At 48.5% G+C, this 18,451-nt stretch overlaps 1 protein-coding gene across 6 annotated transcripts in view; it reads left to right on the top strand.

Annotated features, from left to right (window-relative positions):
* HDAC8 (histone deacetylase 8) overlaps positions 1–18,451 on the top strand; it is an 84,702-nt gene that overhangs the window by 65,673 nt on the left and 578 nt on the right. For 2 of the 6 annotated variants that reach the window (XM_067548521.1, XM_067548519.1), the window contains exon 11: positions 16,721–18,443. The exons of 2 other annotated variants lie outside the window; for them this stretch is intronic. In XM_067548521.1, coding sequence (XP_067404622.1) covers positions 16,721–16,767 — 47 coding nt within the window. In that variant the 3' untranslated portion in view covers positions 16,768–18,443. Of the gene's footprint in view, positions 1–16,720; positions 18,444–18,451 lie in introns of those variants that run through there. 2 more of the 6 variants (XR_010919757.1, XR_010919759.1) reach the window with 2 other exon arrangements.

Below are 18,451 nucleotides of genomic sequence, written 5' to 3'. Positions count from 1 at the left end.
CCAGAGAAAAGACTGCTGCTTCTAGCATGAACTGTGAATGGCTTGGTTTATGCTTCAATGTATTTATTTAGAGTAATTTTTTCAATTAAAAGAGGGTTGAAAAATAAGGATGCTGGAGAACAGTGGGGCCATGTGGTGCAATCATATTGCTGACTGGATTATAATAGGATTTGGGGGATGGATTCTAATCACCTAGGTGTAATCATCTCCCGAAAACACACACAGGCATCTCTGCTAGCAGAAGGGAGCTCCTCAGGACAGGCTAGTTATACTGCAAACAGAAAAATTGTGTATGCATGTGTCCTGTGTCTGTCTGTCTAATAGGGTTTTCTATTCCACCCGTTATCCTAGGGAGAAAGGGGAGAAGTCTCATAACTCACTGCCTAGTTATCCAGTGTTAGTACAGACCTTGAGGCTTAGCAGCAGTTAAGAATGGAAGGCAGATGGATGGGAGGGAGCTGCTTTGGGTTTCAGATATTTCTTTAGGTTGTTTTCCCTTCTCAGCAGCATCACATTGGGTTTTGTCTGAGCTTGGTTTGAGTCAGCTGCTCTCCTTCTGGTGCTGATCTCTTGGAGGCGCTGTGGCATCCTTCTGGTTTGTGCTGGTTGCAATGCTACAAAACAAAATGTCCAGCTGAACGTTGTTGATATATTGCTCGGCACCTCCCCAAGTGGTCCCATGTAATACTGAAGAGGAAGGTCTGCAGGATGCATCCCTGAACAGCTCTTGTGGCTGAGGAGGACATCCATCAGAGTGGTATCTGTTCTGTGTCCCACTCTAAAGCCTGGTTGCAAAGAGTCCCAGGTTTCCAGCAGTGTCCTCTGATGTTGGATCTTGGTCATAGTTACTTTCTCAGCGAGCTGGCCTAGGCAAGGCAAGGCAGAGGCAGGACGATAGTTGGAAGGATTTTATGCATCAGCTACTGGATTTCTTTTGATCATGTTGACTCGTGTCTTCAGAGTGGGCTGGCAAGGTCTCTTCTGAGAGAAAGGGAGTCGCTAATGATGACTTTTCAGTAGTTTGTGTCAGTTGTTCTGTACTGGCTCTCATCAACCAGGAGGGGCCTGGCTCTGGTCCGCAAGTGGGGGCTTAGATATGGCGGCTGGGATCTTACCATGCTGGCAATGAGGAAAGACAGGTGCTTACCCAATGGAGAAGTAGAAGGAAGAGAACCACTCACCAAGCCTGAGGAACTCTTTGGCCTTGACTAAACTTACACCTGGGCTGCTGATATAAAGAGAGGGTAGAATCAAACAGATAGACAGGGAAAGACTTAGAGAGCCTTACAGAGGGACACAGAGGAAATGGGAAATAAAATATGATATCCTGGGAAAACAAGGAGTGAGTGCATTGGGGGTTGGAGGGCGGGACCCAAAGCACAACTATTCCATGGGAGGGAGATGCAGGGCGTGGGAAAGCAGCAGTTAGGTAATGAGGGAAGTTAGTGGAACGCAGTTGAGACAGATATTAGAATGCAATATAGCAGCCAATAGCCAAAGCATTGTTGGGCTGCATACATAAGATGGTAGTAACTATCTGCAAAGGGCCCTGTTATTCTAAACTTACAGTATGTCATGAGTCGTCGGGCACCTCGCTGTCAGAAAAATTGGAAAGGAGTTGCAGCGTCTGGGTATGAGGAAGGATTGCCATAAATGAATACGTATCACAAAGCTACAGTCAGTCGGTGGCAGGCATGCACAAGTGCATGAAGGGTGGCAAGCAGCAAGGAGAGAAATTATAGCAGGTGGTGTAGAAGCTTAACTGGGAACAACAGAATGAAAACCAGGGAGAGGAAGTGGTGAGATCTACCCCTGACTGTGGAATTTTCTCCATCACTTGGGTCAGTTAAAATGAGACGGACCAGCGCACTGGAGAACACACTGTAGGAGTGATCCTGCCCTGGCTAGCAGCTGAGGGACCAGATGAGTTCATATGTTTCCCCTCAGGCCTGCTGTTCTCAGAGAGGAACCTCCTCCTTGTCTGGCTTGATGGCAGGAATCTGAGTTGCCATGTTGGACTGCATGTGTGTGTCCCCCCACAACACAGGTTACACAGCCAGGGAGCAGAAGGAAGGGCGGGGGCTGCTACACTGACCCTTGTGGGCAGATTGGTGGGACAGCACTGGCTGTGATGGGCTAGCTCAGTGATCCCCAAACTTTTTACCCCACACCCCCTCCTTTCCCCATCTGTGCCTCCTCGCCACCTGGGGCTGAGAGCAGGGCTACGGTGGCCAGAGGCCGTGGCCCGGGGGCTGAAGTGGGTGGCTGCAGTCAGGGGCAGAAGCTGCATCCGGGCCCACAGCAGAGCAGGGCTGGGAGGTGCTCCCTCCCCACCCACTGTGGGGGCTGGCCTGGGTCTGGCCGTGCCCCACTGAACATTCAGGGCACACCCCACAGTTTGGGGACTTCTGGCCTCGCCCCTCTGTAAAGTGGGAATAGTGTTTCCCCACTTCTGTAAAGCCCTTGAGATCTGCGACGGAGCACACTATGTAATGCTGAGCACTTAGCTTCAAGTGGACTCTGCACATGGGATGCGCTGACTGACGGTGCAATATGGGCCTGTTGAACCATCTCAAAATGGTGCCCGTTGGAGCACTCTTGCGCCCCCTTCTGTTCATGACCATTGTGAGGGTAAGGATATAAATGGGGTGCTGCATTCTGGCCACCTCCATTCCCCCCAGCCACAGTCAGAGACAGACTGGGGGCCTCGCCAGATCTGTGACTCAGATTTGCCAGATTCCCCGTACCACCTTAGCTAGCTTGTACACTGCTGGATCAGCTCTGCGACTTCACCTTGCTCCTCAGAACCCAGCTGCATGTCACAGGGTGATGTGGAGGGCACAGTGACCTCAGGACAGAAAGATACAGGGACAAAACCACAGGCAGTTGGGCCAGTTCCTCCTCCTTTGTCTTCCTCTCTGGAGAAGTTGCCTCCTGAGGCATGAACCAGAGGGCACATAGGCCAGCAACCTTCCTTGCTGGAATATTATGATAGATAATTTGAGACAGAGTACTGGCAGGACTGAGAGATACCACCCTGGGCCAGACGGCCATGTTGGCCTTAACCTAGCTATGATCACAACTACAGAAAGACAAGCATCAGTGAACCTTCTCCTTAAGGGGAATCACGCTGGGTCAGTCTCTTCTACTTGAGGAACTGCCTCCGTTATTGGTCCTGTACATACTGTCTGAGAAGAAACTGATGAACTGATTGACCTCCAGGAGACAAACATGGATCCGGCTGTTCAGATCTCTCCAGATAATATCTGTGTTTCTTTGGCAGCTTCTCCTTAAGAAGATGCTCTGCAGTTCCATGAATTGGTCGGAAGGGTGGCTATAGTCAATAACTGTGGATGAGATGGCACCTCAGTATTCATTATGGTGGACTTGTCCTCCAAAAATAAGATTCTTCTGCTCCAAGAGCATTTGTTGCAACCTGGAAAAAAAATCCGATTGAACCTAGCATCTGGTCTATCTGTGTCGAAGAAAGCTGATGCTCTACCATCTTCCCATGGGGGGTTTCCCTTCTTTCATGCACTCCAGACTCACGGGTAGTGGTGGCTGCTGCTCAAAGATCAAAGAAAGGCCAAATCCACGCTACCTCTTTGAAGAGAGAGGGCTAAAAGTTAGATGCCATGGCTAGAAAAGTTTCCTCCTCAGCCTTGTGTCCAGCTACCAAGCAGTAATGTTTAGGTGCCAGTACCACCTATGGGAGATGGTTGACCTATTCTGTCTCTACCAGAGGACTAGAAAAAACTACTAATTTCAGAAGGTCAGTGGCTAAGCTTGGAATAAGGTGTCTCATTACAGAAACGTGGCAATTCATGGTCATTGGAATTCCTGGGAGAAGAATCTGCATGCCATCATATTAGAAATGAGAGTATAATCCACTGGGCTCTCTCTTCGACTGCACTGCAAAGAGGTGCAAGCAGTCAGAGACCACACAACAACAGTGCTTTATGTGAGCAAGCCAGGCTGTGCTCATTCCAGCCAGCTGTGCAAAGAAGCTTTGATGTTGTAGAATTTGGGATCAAGTGAACCCAGCTACAGCAGCAGGTTTCCCCCTGGCCCAGACCATGGCAGTTCTGGAACCCATGGGGATTCTTTCCTGCCCTAGGGTCACAGGTGCAACATTTGGTCACAGGGGCATCTGAGAGAAGCTTGGCGACAGTGTTGCGCATGCCCCCAGACTTGGACTATGAGCCTGACCAGGCTGCAGAGGTGGCATTGGTAGTCTTGGAGGAAGCTACCCCAGCTGCAGAGGAACAGTCACCCACTCTACCCTTACCTGCCTCATCATCATCATCACTCGATGAGATGGTGGTGGAGCTGTCCACTGTGTCCCGCAGGATGATTTCAGAGCGCAGCCACATATTTGGGCTTAGGAGTGGAGGAGCTGATGGAGCCCATTGAGGCACTCTTTGATATCTTGGCAGCAGCAGCAGCAGCCCCTTCTAGAGTGGCCATTCCCGTTGTTAAATTTGTTAAGGCCTCATGCCCCCTACGTCCAAGCGGGTCAAGAAGAAATATATGCCCGCCAAAGGGTTTGAATATCTGTACTCTCACCTATCCCCGGGATTGTTGGCCATGTCAGCCACCAACAAAAGAGACAGATGGGCAGTCAAGCTTAACCTCCAAGAACAAAGACACAAAGAAGCTTGACCTCTTTGGCAGAAAGATTTGACTGCTAGCCTCCAGCTCTGCATATCGAACCAGCAGGCCCTGCTGAGAAGATATGGCTATAATATATGGCATTCCATGGCCAAATTGGCTGACTCCTTGCCCCAGGAGTTTGTGACTATTTTGGAAGAGGGCGAATCAGTTGCCTGAGCTTCTCTCCTGGCAGCCTCTGACACGGCCAGAACAGTGGTGTTAGCCTTCTCGATGCAAAGGGCCTCGTGGCTGCAGTCATCCGGCCTGCCAGTGGAGGTCCAATAGTCCATCCAGGGCCTCCCCTTTGATGGACCAGCTCTGTTTTCCGACCAAATGGATGCCACACTGCACGGGCTGAAAGATTTGAGGGCCACACTCCGCTACCTAGGTCTGTACATCTCATCTGTTTCCAGGAAACACTTCAGGTTCCAACATCTGCATCCATTCATGGGCCAGGTCAGGAGCAAGCCCTACAAGAGAAAGAACAGAGTCTAACAAGCGTTGTCAAGGTCAACCACCTGCCGACACCACTCAGTCAGGCTCGGGCCACTACCCACCCAGGGGCAGGCAGGCCTTTTGAGGGTGCACCAGGGGGCGGCCTAACAGACCTGACCCAGGATCCAAACCTCCCCTTCATTTCCAACCACCTTTTACCTAACCTCCCCGCTTGGGAGGCTATAACATCAGACCAGTGGGTGCTAAATATTATTGCAGTGGGATACACCCTTCAGTTCAGGTCACCCAGCCCAGATGCCATTACACTCCATTTTGGAGTACTTACTTCCTTGAAACATCAAGGCCTGGTGTTATCTTCAGTCAGGGTACACCTAGCGGCCACTTTGGCTTTCCACCTGTATATCCAAGGCAGATCAGTCTTCTCTCATGAGATAACGGTCAGAATCCTGAAAGGCTTAGAGAGGCTCTTTCCACAAGTCAGGGACCCAGTTGCCCCATGAGACCTCAATCTAGTATTGTCCAGACTCACCGGGCCTCCCTTTGAGCCCAGGGCATCCTGCTCTCTTTCTTCACTTGTCATGGAAAGTCACTTTTCTTGTGGCAATTACTTCAGCGAGGTGAGTTTATGAAATCAAAGCTCTAACATCAGAACCTCCCTGTGTTGTATTTTACAAGGATAAAGTTCAGCTGCGTTCTCACCCGGCATTTCTGCCAAAGGTGGTATCGCAGTTTCATGTCAACCAGGACGTTTTTCTGCTAGTCTTCTTTCTGAAACCTCACAGCTCTAGCTAAGCGAGACACCTGCACACTTTGAACATCAAGCAATCACTGGCCTTCTATATAGAAAGAACTAAGCCCTTCGGGAAATCCACGCAGCTTTTCTTTGTGGTCGCCAAGTGAATGAAGGGTTTGCCAGTTTCATCCCAGGGGATTTCTTCCTGGATTACCACCTGCATCTGAACTTGTTATGAGCAGGCAAAGGTCATGCCTCCTCCACCCTGACAGCCCATTCAACAAGAGCGCAGGCTTCATCAGTGGATTTCTTGGATCAAGTTCCAATATAGATTTGCAGGGCTGTGACTTGGTCTTCTGTTCACACATTCACGTCCCTGTATGCCATCACTCAGCAGGCCCGGGATGATGCTGGCTTTGGCAGAGCAGTATCGCAATCAGCAGTCCATGAGCTCGTGGCCCACCTCTAGAGGGCACTACCTGTGATCACCTACGTCGAATGGACACGAGCAAGCATTCGAAGAAAAAAAAATGGTTACTAACCTTCCGTAACTACAGTTCTTTGAGATATGTTGCTCATGTCCATTCCATGATCCACCCTCCTTCCCCTCTGTTGGCATTCTGGTAGGAAGGAATGGAGAGGGAGGGCAGGCCAGCAGCACCCTTATAGCGGTGCATACGTGCACCACTGCAGAGGGTGCTAGAGCTGGCCCTACAAATACCACTGAGGGGAAAAAATCTCTGGCAGCAGCACATGTGGTGCACACACGCCTCTGTGGACTGGACATGAGCAACACATCTCGAAGAACAACAGTTACGGAAGGTTAATAACCCTTTTTTCACTTTTCAGTTGAGACAGGCTTCCTTGGGGCCATATCATCAGCTAGAAGACCAAGCTCTTACGGCTGACCCATCTTTTACAGCCCTCCACAAGTGTGCAGTGGTTCTTCATCCACACCACAAGTTCCTCCCGGAGGTGGTGACAGAATTCCACTTTAACAAATCCATTAACTTGCCAGTATTTTCCTAGATGGCACTGTTACTCCGGTTAGGTAAAGTTACATGCCTTAGATAGCAGGAGAGCCTCAGCTCTCTAGCTGGATGGATCTGAGCAGTTCAGGAATCACCCAGCCTGTGCGGCTCCTCTGGGGAAAGACTAAAAGTCAGTCACATCCTAGTGCCTGTGTACGTGGGCAAGGCTTTGTGTTGAGGAGTGGTGCAAGCAGACCTATGTTCCTATCCCAGTGGGGCTTTGATCACATTGCATAAGGGCCAAGGCAGCTTCCTTGGCTGACCTTAGCCATACCCCAATTTTGAGATCTATAGTGCTGCCACTTGGAGCACGAGTCACATCCTTACAAAACCCTAGTCCCTTGGTCTGGTAGCCAGATCATATGCTCGGTTTATAATGCAGTGTGACGGTCACTGTGTAACTAGCACTTCGCAGCCCATTGTTCGGAGGCAGGAGTGCTGCATATTAAACTATTGCAGAAGTCCTGGGAATGTGCAAAGGCCCCTTGAAGAAGACTTGAAGGATACTCACCTGTAACCAGAGTTCTTTCACACTCCCCGCCCGTCTTCCTCGGAGTCCTGTTTTCAGATTTGCACTTGGGAAGGGGCCCATAGCACAGCACCTCTTTCCTAGTCTTCCTAATGACATTCAGGAACACTTAGCGGAGGGCACTGCTGCTAGCAGGTTCTGCCAGTTGAAGCTGCACCGTTGGTGCATCCCAAACATGAGATCGTGCAGAGACCATCTCCAGCTCCGGTGATAGGTGGGTAATATTCATTATTGGAAGCGTGTGTTGTTTAAGAATCAGCTGTATTCCTGCAGGTGCCATAGTGCCCTGGGAACTGCACTTACTGTATGTGGTGTCAGGTGTGGCTATGACTGGAAGAGTTCAGTTCATGAACCTGAGGGTGAGGGGGGGTAGAGGTTAAAAGATTCCTAGATTCCAAGATCAGAAGCGACCATTGTGATCATCTAGTCTGTCCTCATATAGAACACAGCCCATAAATGAATCCTGGACATTCATGTCCTCCCTGCCTGACAATATCTAAGGAGCCAGCGCGCTGCCTTTGAGCAAGCAGGTTCCAAGCAAAGGAAACGCTTGCCCTGGCTCTCTGCTGGAGCGAGGGTACATTGCACTACCCAGTCAGTGGGAAGAGACTCCTGCAGGCTGGAGGGGGCAGCCTCTGCTTTTGTGAGATTGCACTTTGAGTCAGTGCTGAAGAAGGGACTTGACTGAATGGAAAAGTACAGTAGTGCACATAAAGTCCTCCAATCTTTATCTCCCATCTATGCCTGGCTTCTCCTCGGCTATTGCTGGGACTCTGATTAACATCCTGGCTTTATACATGGGGCCAACTGCCCCCATGAAGGGATCTTGCACCCCTGACTTTTGTCAAGAAAAATGTGCATCCTCCTCTCTGCTCTTAAACACTAAACTCACCCTGAGATGTGGGTGACTAACGGTCACAACTAGCCAGACACACTGGCTATTGCTAACTTTCCTGGCCCTTCTGCAACCTATTTAACATCACTGTAACCGCCAATGCACTGTTGCTTTGTGCACCTTAGGTGCTAAGAGCTGGTTCTTCATGTTTTCTCCCTGTGGGTGCCCCGCTCCAGGTGTCGTGCGTCCTGGCACTGTCAGTCGGAGACTTTTGCAATAGTGACTGTCTGGGACGCACATGCTCAGCGGGTGTCTTATGGCACCATTGATGCCTCAACTGTTGCTAGCATGGCCTAACCCCCTCTGTTCCTTCTCAGCCGTCCTTGGCCTGAGACGGAGCTTTGCAGCACTGTCCCTGGCAGAACAACAAACACAAACAAATTAGCGTTAGAAATAGTTTACATAGAGAGTTTAGTCAGAATAAGTTAATAGTATAGTAACCCATAACCATACTCCTGGCTCCCCGGGGTCCAAGAAATGTGGATCCTGCAGAGATGCAATTCCTGTCTGAGATGGCTACTCTCTGTGCATCAGATGCCTCAGAGAAGGGCACATTTCAGCAAAGTGCGTACGCTGCACTAACCTGAAGGCGAGAGCTAGGTGTGATAGAGATCTCTGCCTGAAGCTCATTCTGATGGAGAAATTCCTCAAACCTGCCTCAGACCAAGACTCCGACAGAAAAAGTGAGAAAGACACGGCTCATTCCTCAACAAGACCAAAGAAAAGAGCCCCAACCTCGCCAGACAGAGACGTGCTAAAAAAGAAGTCGTTTCCAGCCAGGTCACTGCCCTCCACGCTGACCATCTCATGGGTGAGCACTTTCAATGCTCCAGCACCACCCGCACCGACAAGTTGTCTGGTCACTAAGAAAATCAGCAGGCCCGAGACACAGATCTGAGTCTGCCACGGCACCGTCTACACCAGCGAAAATGGCACCAAAACCCAAAATGGCAGCGATGCCTCCACTGTTGGCACCGATAACATCAGTACCAACTGATACGGCAATGAGAAAAGTGGCACAAGACAATGGCATCGCCTATTGTGCTGATCAACACAACCGTGCTGCCTTCAACGGTACTGAAGCTGCAACAACAGCAGCATGAGGTGGGAGACGACATCGTACCTTCCACGCTGCACTCACCGCTATTCGGTACTGGTAGATCACTGGACTGCACAATAGCAGGCCATCATTTTTCCCCATTGCTACTCCATTTTTGTGTGACAAGGAGGTCAACCTGCAAGACCTCGCCACCCCAAATTCCTCGTCATTGCCTGATGAGGCTATAATGCCACTCCCTCCTACCATGGCTGATGACTTTCGGCAATTTTAAGAACTTTCAGAAGTAGCAATAAGCTAAGAAATGCCTCTGGAGGAGGTAACAGAAAATCAACACAAACTCCTCCAGATACTGTACACATCCACCACCACCAAGATTGCCTTACCAATAAATGATGCTTTAATGGAACATGCCGAGATCATCTGGCAGATGCCAGCAGCTGTCCCACCAACCTGCAAAAGGGCAGACAAAAAATACTACATCCCTGCCAAGGGCATGGAGTTTCTATTTATCCTCTCTTCTCCAAACTTCTTGATTGCAGACATTGTGAACCAAAGAAACAAACAAAAACACAATATAAGTCTACACCACAGAGCAAAGACTGTAAAAGGCTCAACCTTTTTGGCTGCAAAGTCTATTCTGCAACTTCACAATTGAGTGTGGCCAATTATAATGCGCTTTTGGTGAAATATGACCATGATAACTGCCCTAAACTGAATGAGTTTGCTAATGACCTACCAGAGGACAAACGTGAACAGTTCAAGTCCCTGGTCACTGAGGGCCATTTGATCGCCCGAACATTTCTGCAGGCGTCCCTCCACGTCACAGACACAGCAGCCCGAACAACAGCGGCCGCCATGGTCATGTGTTGCACATCATGGCTACAATCATCAGGCATTCCAAGGGATCTGCAATTAAAAATAGAAGACTTACCTTTTGACTGGGATAAATTATTCTCCAAAAAGACGGATGACGTATTCCACTCCATGAAAGACTCAAGAGCGACTCTGAGAACACTTGGGAGCTATACATCTACCCACAAGCATAAAAGTTACCAATCCAATCAATGCAGAGAACCCTCGTTTACCCGACAACAAAGGCCATTTGAGGCCTATAGATGGAAACAGAGACCTCAGAGAAGCAGATCTAATCAAACCCAAGCTTCATCTTTTCAACCATCGCAGGCAGAGCAATCATTTTGACGCTTTTCTCAAGGGTCTGAGAAACCTCCCCACCATTTTAACTCCAGCAACCGTCACCACCTGACTTTTTGGACACTGATTACGCCCTTTTTACAATACCTGGGCATCAATTACCATGGACAGATGGGCTCTAGAGATCTGAGTGGGCTACTCTATTCCTTTCACAACCATACCACCTACCCAATCTCCCTCCCAGTCCCTCAGGAACCCCTCTCATGAGCACCTGCTACATCTCCTACAACTAGGGACAATAGAATAGGTCCCACCATAATACAAAGGGGAGGGATTCTATTCTCACCATTTTTTAACTCCAGAAAAAAAGCAGAGGTTGGAGGCCAATACTGGATCTCAGGAAGCTCAACAAATTAATTTGTGTCCAAAAGTTCAAGATGGTCACTTTAGCCACAATAATTCCAGCCCTTGAACAGGGAGATTGATTCTCAGCCCTCAACCTGCAAGATGTGTATTTTCATATCGCAATACACCCAGCACATAGGCAATTTCTTCATTGCACAGTGGGAGCCGAACACTATTGATACAAAGTACTGCCATTCAGCCTTTCCACTGCACCACGGATCTTCTCCAAGACACTTGCAGTTGTGGCAGCACATTTACGCAGATGGGGGACAGTCATCTTCCCATACCTGGACAACTGCCTCTTGAGAAGCCCCACATGCTCAGAGGCATTACAAAATACACAGAGGGCCATCTACTTGGACTTCAAATAAATGAGCAGAAATCAACCATGGTACCTCCTCAACTGGAATTCAAAGGGCACACCTTGACTCCATAGAACCAAGGGTGTCACTACCGACACAAAGATTCCTTACGCTAACAAATCTAATTTCAGAAAGCATGAGCAACCTGTACATCACAGCGCGTACCTACCTTCAACTATTGGGGCATATTGCAGCCACAACATTGGTAGTGCAACATGCGAGATTACACATGCACTGCCTCCAAGCATGGTTACGTTCGGTCTACACACCGACCAGGCATAGCCTACACAAATGACTGGTACTATCTCACAAAATCAAAGACTCACTACGCTGGTGGTTGAATCCAGATAATGTCTACAACAGTATTTCATTCCAATGAGAACAACCATCAGTGATAACTACAGACGTTTCACTAGTTGTTTGGGGTGCCCCTGTGCAAAATCTTATTATCCAAGGACAGTGTTCTCCAACAGAAGCCCGTCTTCCCATCACCCTACATGAGCTAAGGGCAGCGCGCAATGCGTGTTCACACATTCTTCCACAGATAGCAAGCAAGTCAATGCAAGTGATGACCAACAACATCACTTGTACATTCTGGATAAACTGACATGGTGGTGCTCGATCCCACTCCCTATGCACTGAAGCTATAAGACTGTGGAATTGGTGCATAGGCCACAAGATAAACATCTCTGCTTCAGACCTCCCTGGTTGTATGAATACAATGGCAGACACGCTGAGCGGAAATTCGGTCAAGAACACAAATGGGAACTGAATGACACAAGATGATGGGGAGTGCCAACAACAGAGTTATTTGCAACAACAACAAAAAATGCAAATGCCCACACTTCTGCTTGAGAGCAGGGGTAGGACATCGATCCCTAGGAGATGCCTTCCTCCACAAATGGGAAACAACAGTACTATATGCGTTCCCACCAATTCCACTACTGTCAAGAGTAGTACACAAAATTTGCTGCAACAGAGCATGTGTCATACTCATCGCTCCAACATGGCCCAGACAACCGTAGTACCCTTCCCTGATGAGAAGTAGATTCGTATTCCTCAACAACTTCCAATGTAGAGAGACCTCTTGTCCCAAGATGGGGGCAGAACTCTCCATCCCAATCTGGACAGGCCTCACCTGACAGCTCGGCTCCACCTTGGTTCCACCAACTAGAAATGAACTGTTCGGAACACGTCAAACACGTGTTACTAAATAACAGGAAACAATCTACATGGAAAACCGACACCCAAAAATGGAATAGATTCTATACATGGTGCCAAGCAAAATGTACCAGCGCATTTTCAGCATTCCTTCTGTTAGTTCTAGACTACTTATTAGAACTAAAAACAGCTGGCCTTTCCACGAGTTCCATTAAGGTGCACCTTGCTGCCATCAACACATTCCACCAAAACATCGAAGGACTATCAGTTTTCTCACACCCAATAACCAAATTTTTCCTAACCAGACTGCAGAATATATACCTAGAAATTCATGACCCCACACCGGCTTGGCATCTAAACTTGGTACTAAAGGCTCTCACATGCTCTCCGTTTGAACCCCTAACTACGTGCTCATTCCTTCATCTATCAGTGAAAGTATTGTTTTTAGTCACAATCACGTCTGCTAGAAGGATAGTCGAGATAGGGACCCTCATGGCACATCCCCCATATACCATCTTCTTTAGAGACAAAATCATTCCCAAAATTTCTACCTAAGATATCATCATCCTTTCATATAAAGGTTATACACCTTCTTACATTCTATCCCAAGCCACATAAAAATCAACAAGAAGCTAGCTGGCACAGACCGGATGTCAGACGAGCACTGATGTTCTATCTAGATAGAACCAAAACATTCCGCAAATCACCGAGATTATTTGTATCAACCAAAGGATCCTCAGTATCTGCTCAGAGACTGTCCAAATGGATATCGAGCTGCATGCACCTTTACTCTGAACAATGCAAAGTAAAACCACCCTCTTGTAGCAGAACCCATTCCACGAGGGCGATGGCTATTTCCGTCGCCTTCCTGAACAATGCACCTATTGCAGACATTTGCAGAGCAGTGACATGGGCCTCTGAACACACATTCATAAAACACTACGTAATCACACTTAAAGTGGACAACGACACACTGTTAGGCTCTACAGTGCAAACATCAGTTACTCAAAACACTCCGAAGTCCCCCCGTCCACAACGGGGCACTGCTCTACAGTCACTGAAATGCAGTACCCCAGGGACAGCACTCGAAGAAGAACCTCAGTTACTGCATAGGGTGGGTAACCCTCTCTTCAGAACAACTGAGAGCTGTGTTGGTAACTTGCCAGGAATCTGAGAACCTCACTTAATTTGCATCAAATGGAGCCCCTTGCATCCATGCTCAATCCATGTTGAATATTGATGTGCAACCTGCAGAAAGTACAGCTCCTGCCATGTAGTTTTCCATTGTCATGACCCAAATGCAGCTCAAGGTGGAGCATTGCATGCTGGGAGCCTGTAGTTCTGTATTAAAGATGAACGCAGCCATGTATCACATTATGAAATCCTATAAATGATCTGTGAGCCAGTCTTCGGCCACTCCTGGTTTCGATTATTTTTTGATTGAGGGTGGATGTAAATAGTCTTGAGCGGCACAGTGTTCCCAGCAGAGAGTAGTATGTGTATAAACACACTCCTCTCTCTGCAGTTCCAATCCAGGGTTTGTTTCTTTAAATGAAGTTAGATTTGGGCAAGTCTGTTGAAACATAGGTGGCTCCGCTGGCCGTGGTGTAAGAATGCAACGTGTACTTGCCAGTTGGCACCAGCCTTGCCCAAATGTTTAGAGGCTGTCTGGCTGAAACAAATAAAATGAAAGCATCACTGATTAAATGTGCCTGGAGAGCTTAACTGACTGCCTGAAACAGAAAATAAAACAAACTGCTTTTCCATGGTGCCAAAAACCCAGAACAATGGAGAATAATGAAGACCATAGACAGTGAACCATCAAATGCTCGGAGGGCACGCAGGGAGCAGCGCAGACTAACGTTCTGTTCTGCAGCACAATGTTTTCTTTCTGCGCTTGCCTTCTTTAGAGCTTTAATTTCATTATTTAATAAATAGAAATCAATTGGAGAACGAGCAAGCCAAACAACGCAGGCTTCGCAGAGCCAAGATCTTTGTCTACCCATGAAAGGGCCTCCAGCACCAATCCTCTGCCCAGCATTTACAAGCACTTGCAGTTGTCCCATTTCGTGGGTGCATGTATCTGATCAGCACTCAACTCATTCGGTTTAGTGCCCTGGGCCACCAACAGCAGCATGTCCTGGAGCTGCTGTAACAACACCCACCATATGCAGTGTTCTCCTCTAGCGGTGTCTGGGCCAGCACCAGCCTTGGTTAGTTTCTTAACTCAGGTCGGAGAGACTCACGCTGTGAGATCCTGGTTCAAGTCCGCCAACTCAGGGTTATGGTGTTATGCTGCCTAGTGTCCACGTGGCTCAGGCAGAGCAGAATGCTACTAGGATTAGCTTCTCAAATGCTGTGCTCCCCTGTATACCAACAGGCATGTATTGAATCAACATCCAGCGCTGGGAGGAGGACAGCAGAAACCTCTCTCCTCTCAGCAGCTGGAGACGGACCCAGAGAGGTGACACTGTTAGACTGCTGTAGTGTGATGCACTTAGCAAGATGATGCAGGATGATGATAATTTCATGATTCTCCATCTGTTAAAGACAGATGGTCCCACTGCTCTGTTGTGTTTAGGGCAGTGATGACCATGGGTGTGAATCCTGCCTTAGCACAGTAACAATTCTGCAACACAGTCAAGTCTGGTCTTAATTTCAGTCTTTGCTTTGCTGACTGCTCAGTTGTTCTGGCTGCTGTCGGCTTTTCCAAACCAAGTCTGTGCTGGTAATAACAGACCCTAACTACTGTGCAAAGCAATAAATATACACAGTGGTGCATCCATTCCTCTGGCATGCAATAAAAGCCTTTATGATCTGTTTGGGATGTAAAGCAGCGAGTCCTCAGAGAAACTGGTAGCATTGAGATTGGAGAGAAGGAATCCCGGCACAGACCTGTGTGCTGTCTTTATCAACTTGTAACCATTGCATATTTGAAAGTAACTGAGGCGCCAGGGTTGCCAGATCGTTTGCCAAGAGTCCTGGGAACCCCCAGCCACTCCTTGTTTGAGACCTAAAGAATAAACGTTGTAGATAGGCCCAGATCCTCAGCTTGTGGAGGATCTCACATTGACATAGTGCCATGGATGCCACTTTATATCTGCTGAGGGTCTAACCTCAGAGCTTCACCTGTGTGTAGATGCAGAATTGCCATTGATCTTCTTGCAGCTGCTTTGAGGCGATCCAATGGCTGACGGGGCTGGGCTCATCAAAGGGAGATAAGATGGTTTGTCTGTTTCCCAGGCTGGCTCAGTAGTTACAGCATTAGCCTGGAGCTCTGCGTTCAATTCTCCGCTCCATCCCAGACTGTCTGTGTGGCCTTGGGCAAGTCACCACAAAGAAAGGTCAGCTTAACTATATCACTCAGGGCTGTGAAAAACTTCATGCCCTGTGTGACTTAATGAAGCTGAGCACGGCCTGATGTAGACGCCACTACCATCTCTCGGAGGGGTGGATTTACAACAGTGATGGGAGATCCCCTTTTATTGCTGTAGTAAGTGTCTACATTACAGCAGTGCAACTGCAGTCCTACTGCTGTACTACTAGCATTTCTATGTGGCCATACCCTTGGCTTCTCTGGGCCTTGGTTCCCCATCCGTGCAATGGGTATAATAGCTTGGCTCTGCCTCCGCCTCCCAGGGGAGCTGTGAGGATGAATGTGGATGGTATCCACATCACAAAAGCCACTGTTAAACCTGGGGCCCTAGCATGGAGGCTTAGGACTGAATAACCAGTAGTGTCTTGTCTGGGATCAGGCGTGTCAGCAGGGCAATGTGAAGGAAGCTTGCATGGTCAGTGGAGAGGGTGTCCATCTGTAGGTAGGGCTGTCGAGCCAGTAATAGATTAACTTATCAGTCCATATGTGGACTCGGGCCTCCTGGGTTTCACAATTGAAGCCCACGTGGCTTTTTCCCCATTTTATGGCCTGATCCTTTCGCCCACTGAAGTCTAGAAAATGGCAAAACTCCCTTAGATTTCAATGGGAGCAGGCCCCTAATCCTTGCTGGGCAAATCCAGCATTCTCCTACTACGCTCATTGCTGTGGTAGCTGAGTGCCTGCTAGTCATTCCATAATAGCAGCGCTAACATCTGTCATGTTTTGTGTCTCATCCACCCCCTAGGAGGAGAAGTGTGCAGTGCTCTGGCTTGGAGCTTTGTATAATTATAGACATGTGGCCACGTGTTTATATGAGAGAAGACAGGCCAAAGAAGTGCCTTGCACTTGGAGCAGGAGGCGGGAAGGGTTGTGAGGGCCTTATTTAATGGAGGCGTTCGTTCCACAGACTCAGACCAGCCCCCAAGAATCTCTGACCGCACAGCCGAGCTGTAACCTTATGGTGGAGAACTACATCATGCCAGAGGAGTGAAGCTGTCGACAACGGTGTCATCCCAAAGCTCTGTTTGATCTTTTAGATACCTGGGGCCCAGGCCCTGGAGCACCTTGAAGATAAGGACCGAGACCTGGAACTTGAGTTAGTATTCTGTGGGAAGTCAGAGTTGTGCGATAGGCAGGCAGCAACACACTGCTCCTGTTGGGAGGCCTGGGCCTTTGAGCCTTGCTGACAGGAGACAGAGAAGAATTTCAAGCTACAGACAAAGGAGAAGTCAGAGAATCACCACCACCACTTACTGTAGCACCTAGGTGTCCTGTCAGCCTCACATCCACGTGCTGGCCAGTCCTAACACTGGGTAGTGGTCAGATCTCCTGCGATCACCACTTTTATTGGCTGGGCTGCAGGTTTAGGGGTTATGTGAACATGAGAACGCCCATACTGGGTCAGACCAATGGTCCATTCAGCCCAGTATCCTGTCTGCCAACAGTGGCCAGGGCCACATGCTTCAGGGGGAATGAACAGAACAGGGCAATTATCGTCCATTCTCAGCATCTGGCAGTCAGAGGTTTAGAACATCCAGTTCATGGGGTTGCATCCCTGACCATCTTGGCTAATAGCCATTGATGGATGTATCCTCCATGAACTTACCTAATTCTTTTTTGAACCCAGTTATAGTTTTGGTCTTCAAAATGTTCCTGGCAACAAGTACCACAGAGTGACTGTGCGTTGTGTGAAGAAGTCCTTCTTTTGTTTGTTTTAAAGCAGCTGCCTATTAATTTCATGGGGTGTCCCTTGGTTCTTGTGTTCTGGGAAGGGGTAAATAGCACTTCCTGAATCACTCTCTCCACATCAGCCCTGTGGTTCAAACCACAGGCATTTAATTGACATGCCTCTTAATTATCCTGATCTTTAAGACCTTTTTCTAACCCCTGTCTCAAAGCTGTTAAAATTCCAACAGAAGATCAGTGAGGGAACAAAAATGCAAAGCTTGTTGTGATCCAACCTGATTCCAGTTAATAACCAGATCCTGTGTCCCTCACTCAGACAGAATCATTATTGGCTTCTAGGGGTGGGTCTTCAGAGTAAGGAGGCCAGGCACCTCCTCTGATCCCTGCCATGCCTCCAGCCCTCTAGGGCATCCTATGCAAGTGGGGGCATAAAGAAATGAAGGGTCCCTGTTCAGCACGGCTGAGACATCTGAATGAATTGTTAGTCTCCAGTATGAACGTTTAATGAAAACGATTCGTTTCCCTCAGCAGCCCCTTAGCGCTGGGTTGGAAAGAGAGCGGTGGAACTCTGCACAAATGCCCTCAATGAGAACAAGATGTTGTCTGGCAGGCTGGGAATTCGATCTGCTTTGCGGTTAGTGTTTCTGTATCACTTACTGATCCGTCAGCTCAGCCAGGGACGGGCGCAGGGCCCTGCCATGAGCAGATCTCTGCTCTCCCAGCAGGCAGCCCTGCTGGATTACAGCTCAGAGCTTTTCCATCACACACTTTGAAAATCCCTTCTTTTTGGAGGAGAGGAACGACACCCGACGTGAATCGCATAGCAGAGCTGAAGACAAAGCAAAGGGCCCTGGCCTGTACTCAGCCAAAAAAATACCTCGGTCAGCCTCCCTGTGAGTGCCTACAGCTCATCTCAATGTAAATGTTGTTTTCTCTCTCCCTTTGTTTACAG

This window comes from Emydura macquarii, unplaced genomic scaffold (assembly GCF_026122565.2).
Source record: "Emydura macquarii macquarii isolate MOO-44397 ecotype Brisbane River unplaced genomic scaffold, CSIRO-AGI_Emac_v2 contig_1253, whole genome shotgun sequence".
Lineage (NCBI taxonomy): Eukaryota > Metazoa > Chordata > Testudines > Chelidae > Emydura > Emydura macquarii.
Note: the sequence above shows the minus strand (reverse complement) of the source record. Positions and strands in the feature narration are given on the sequence as shown.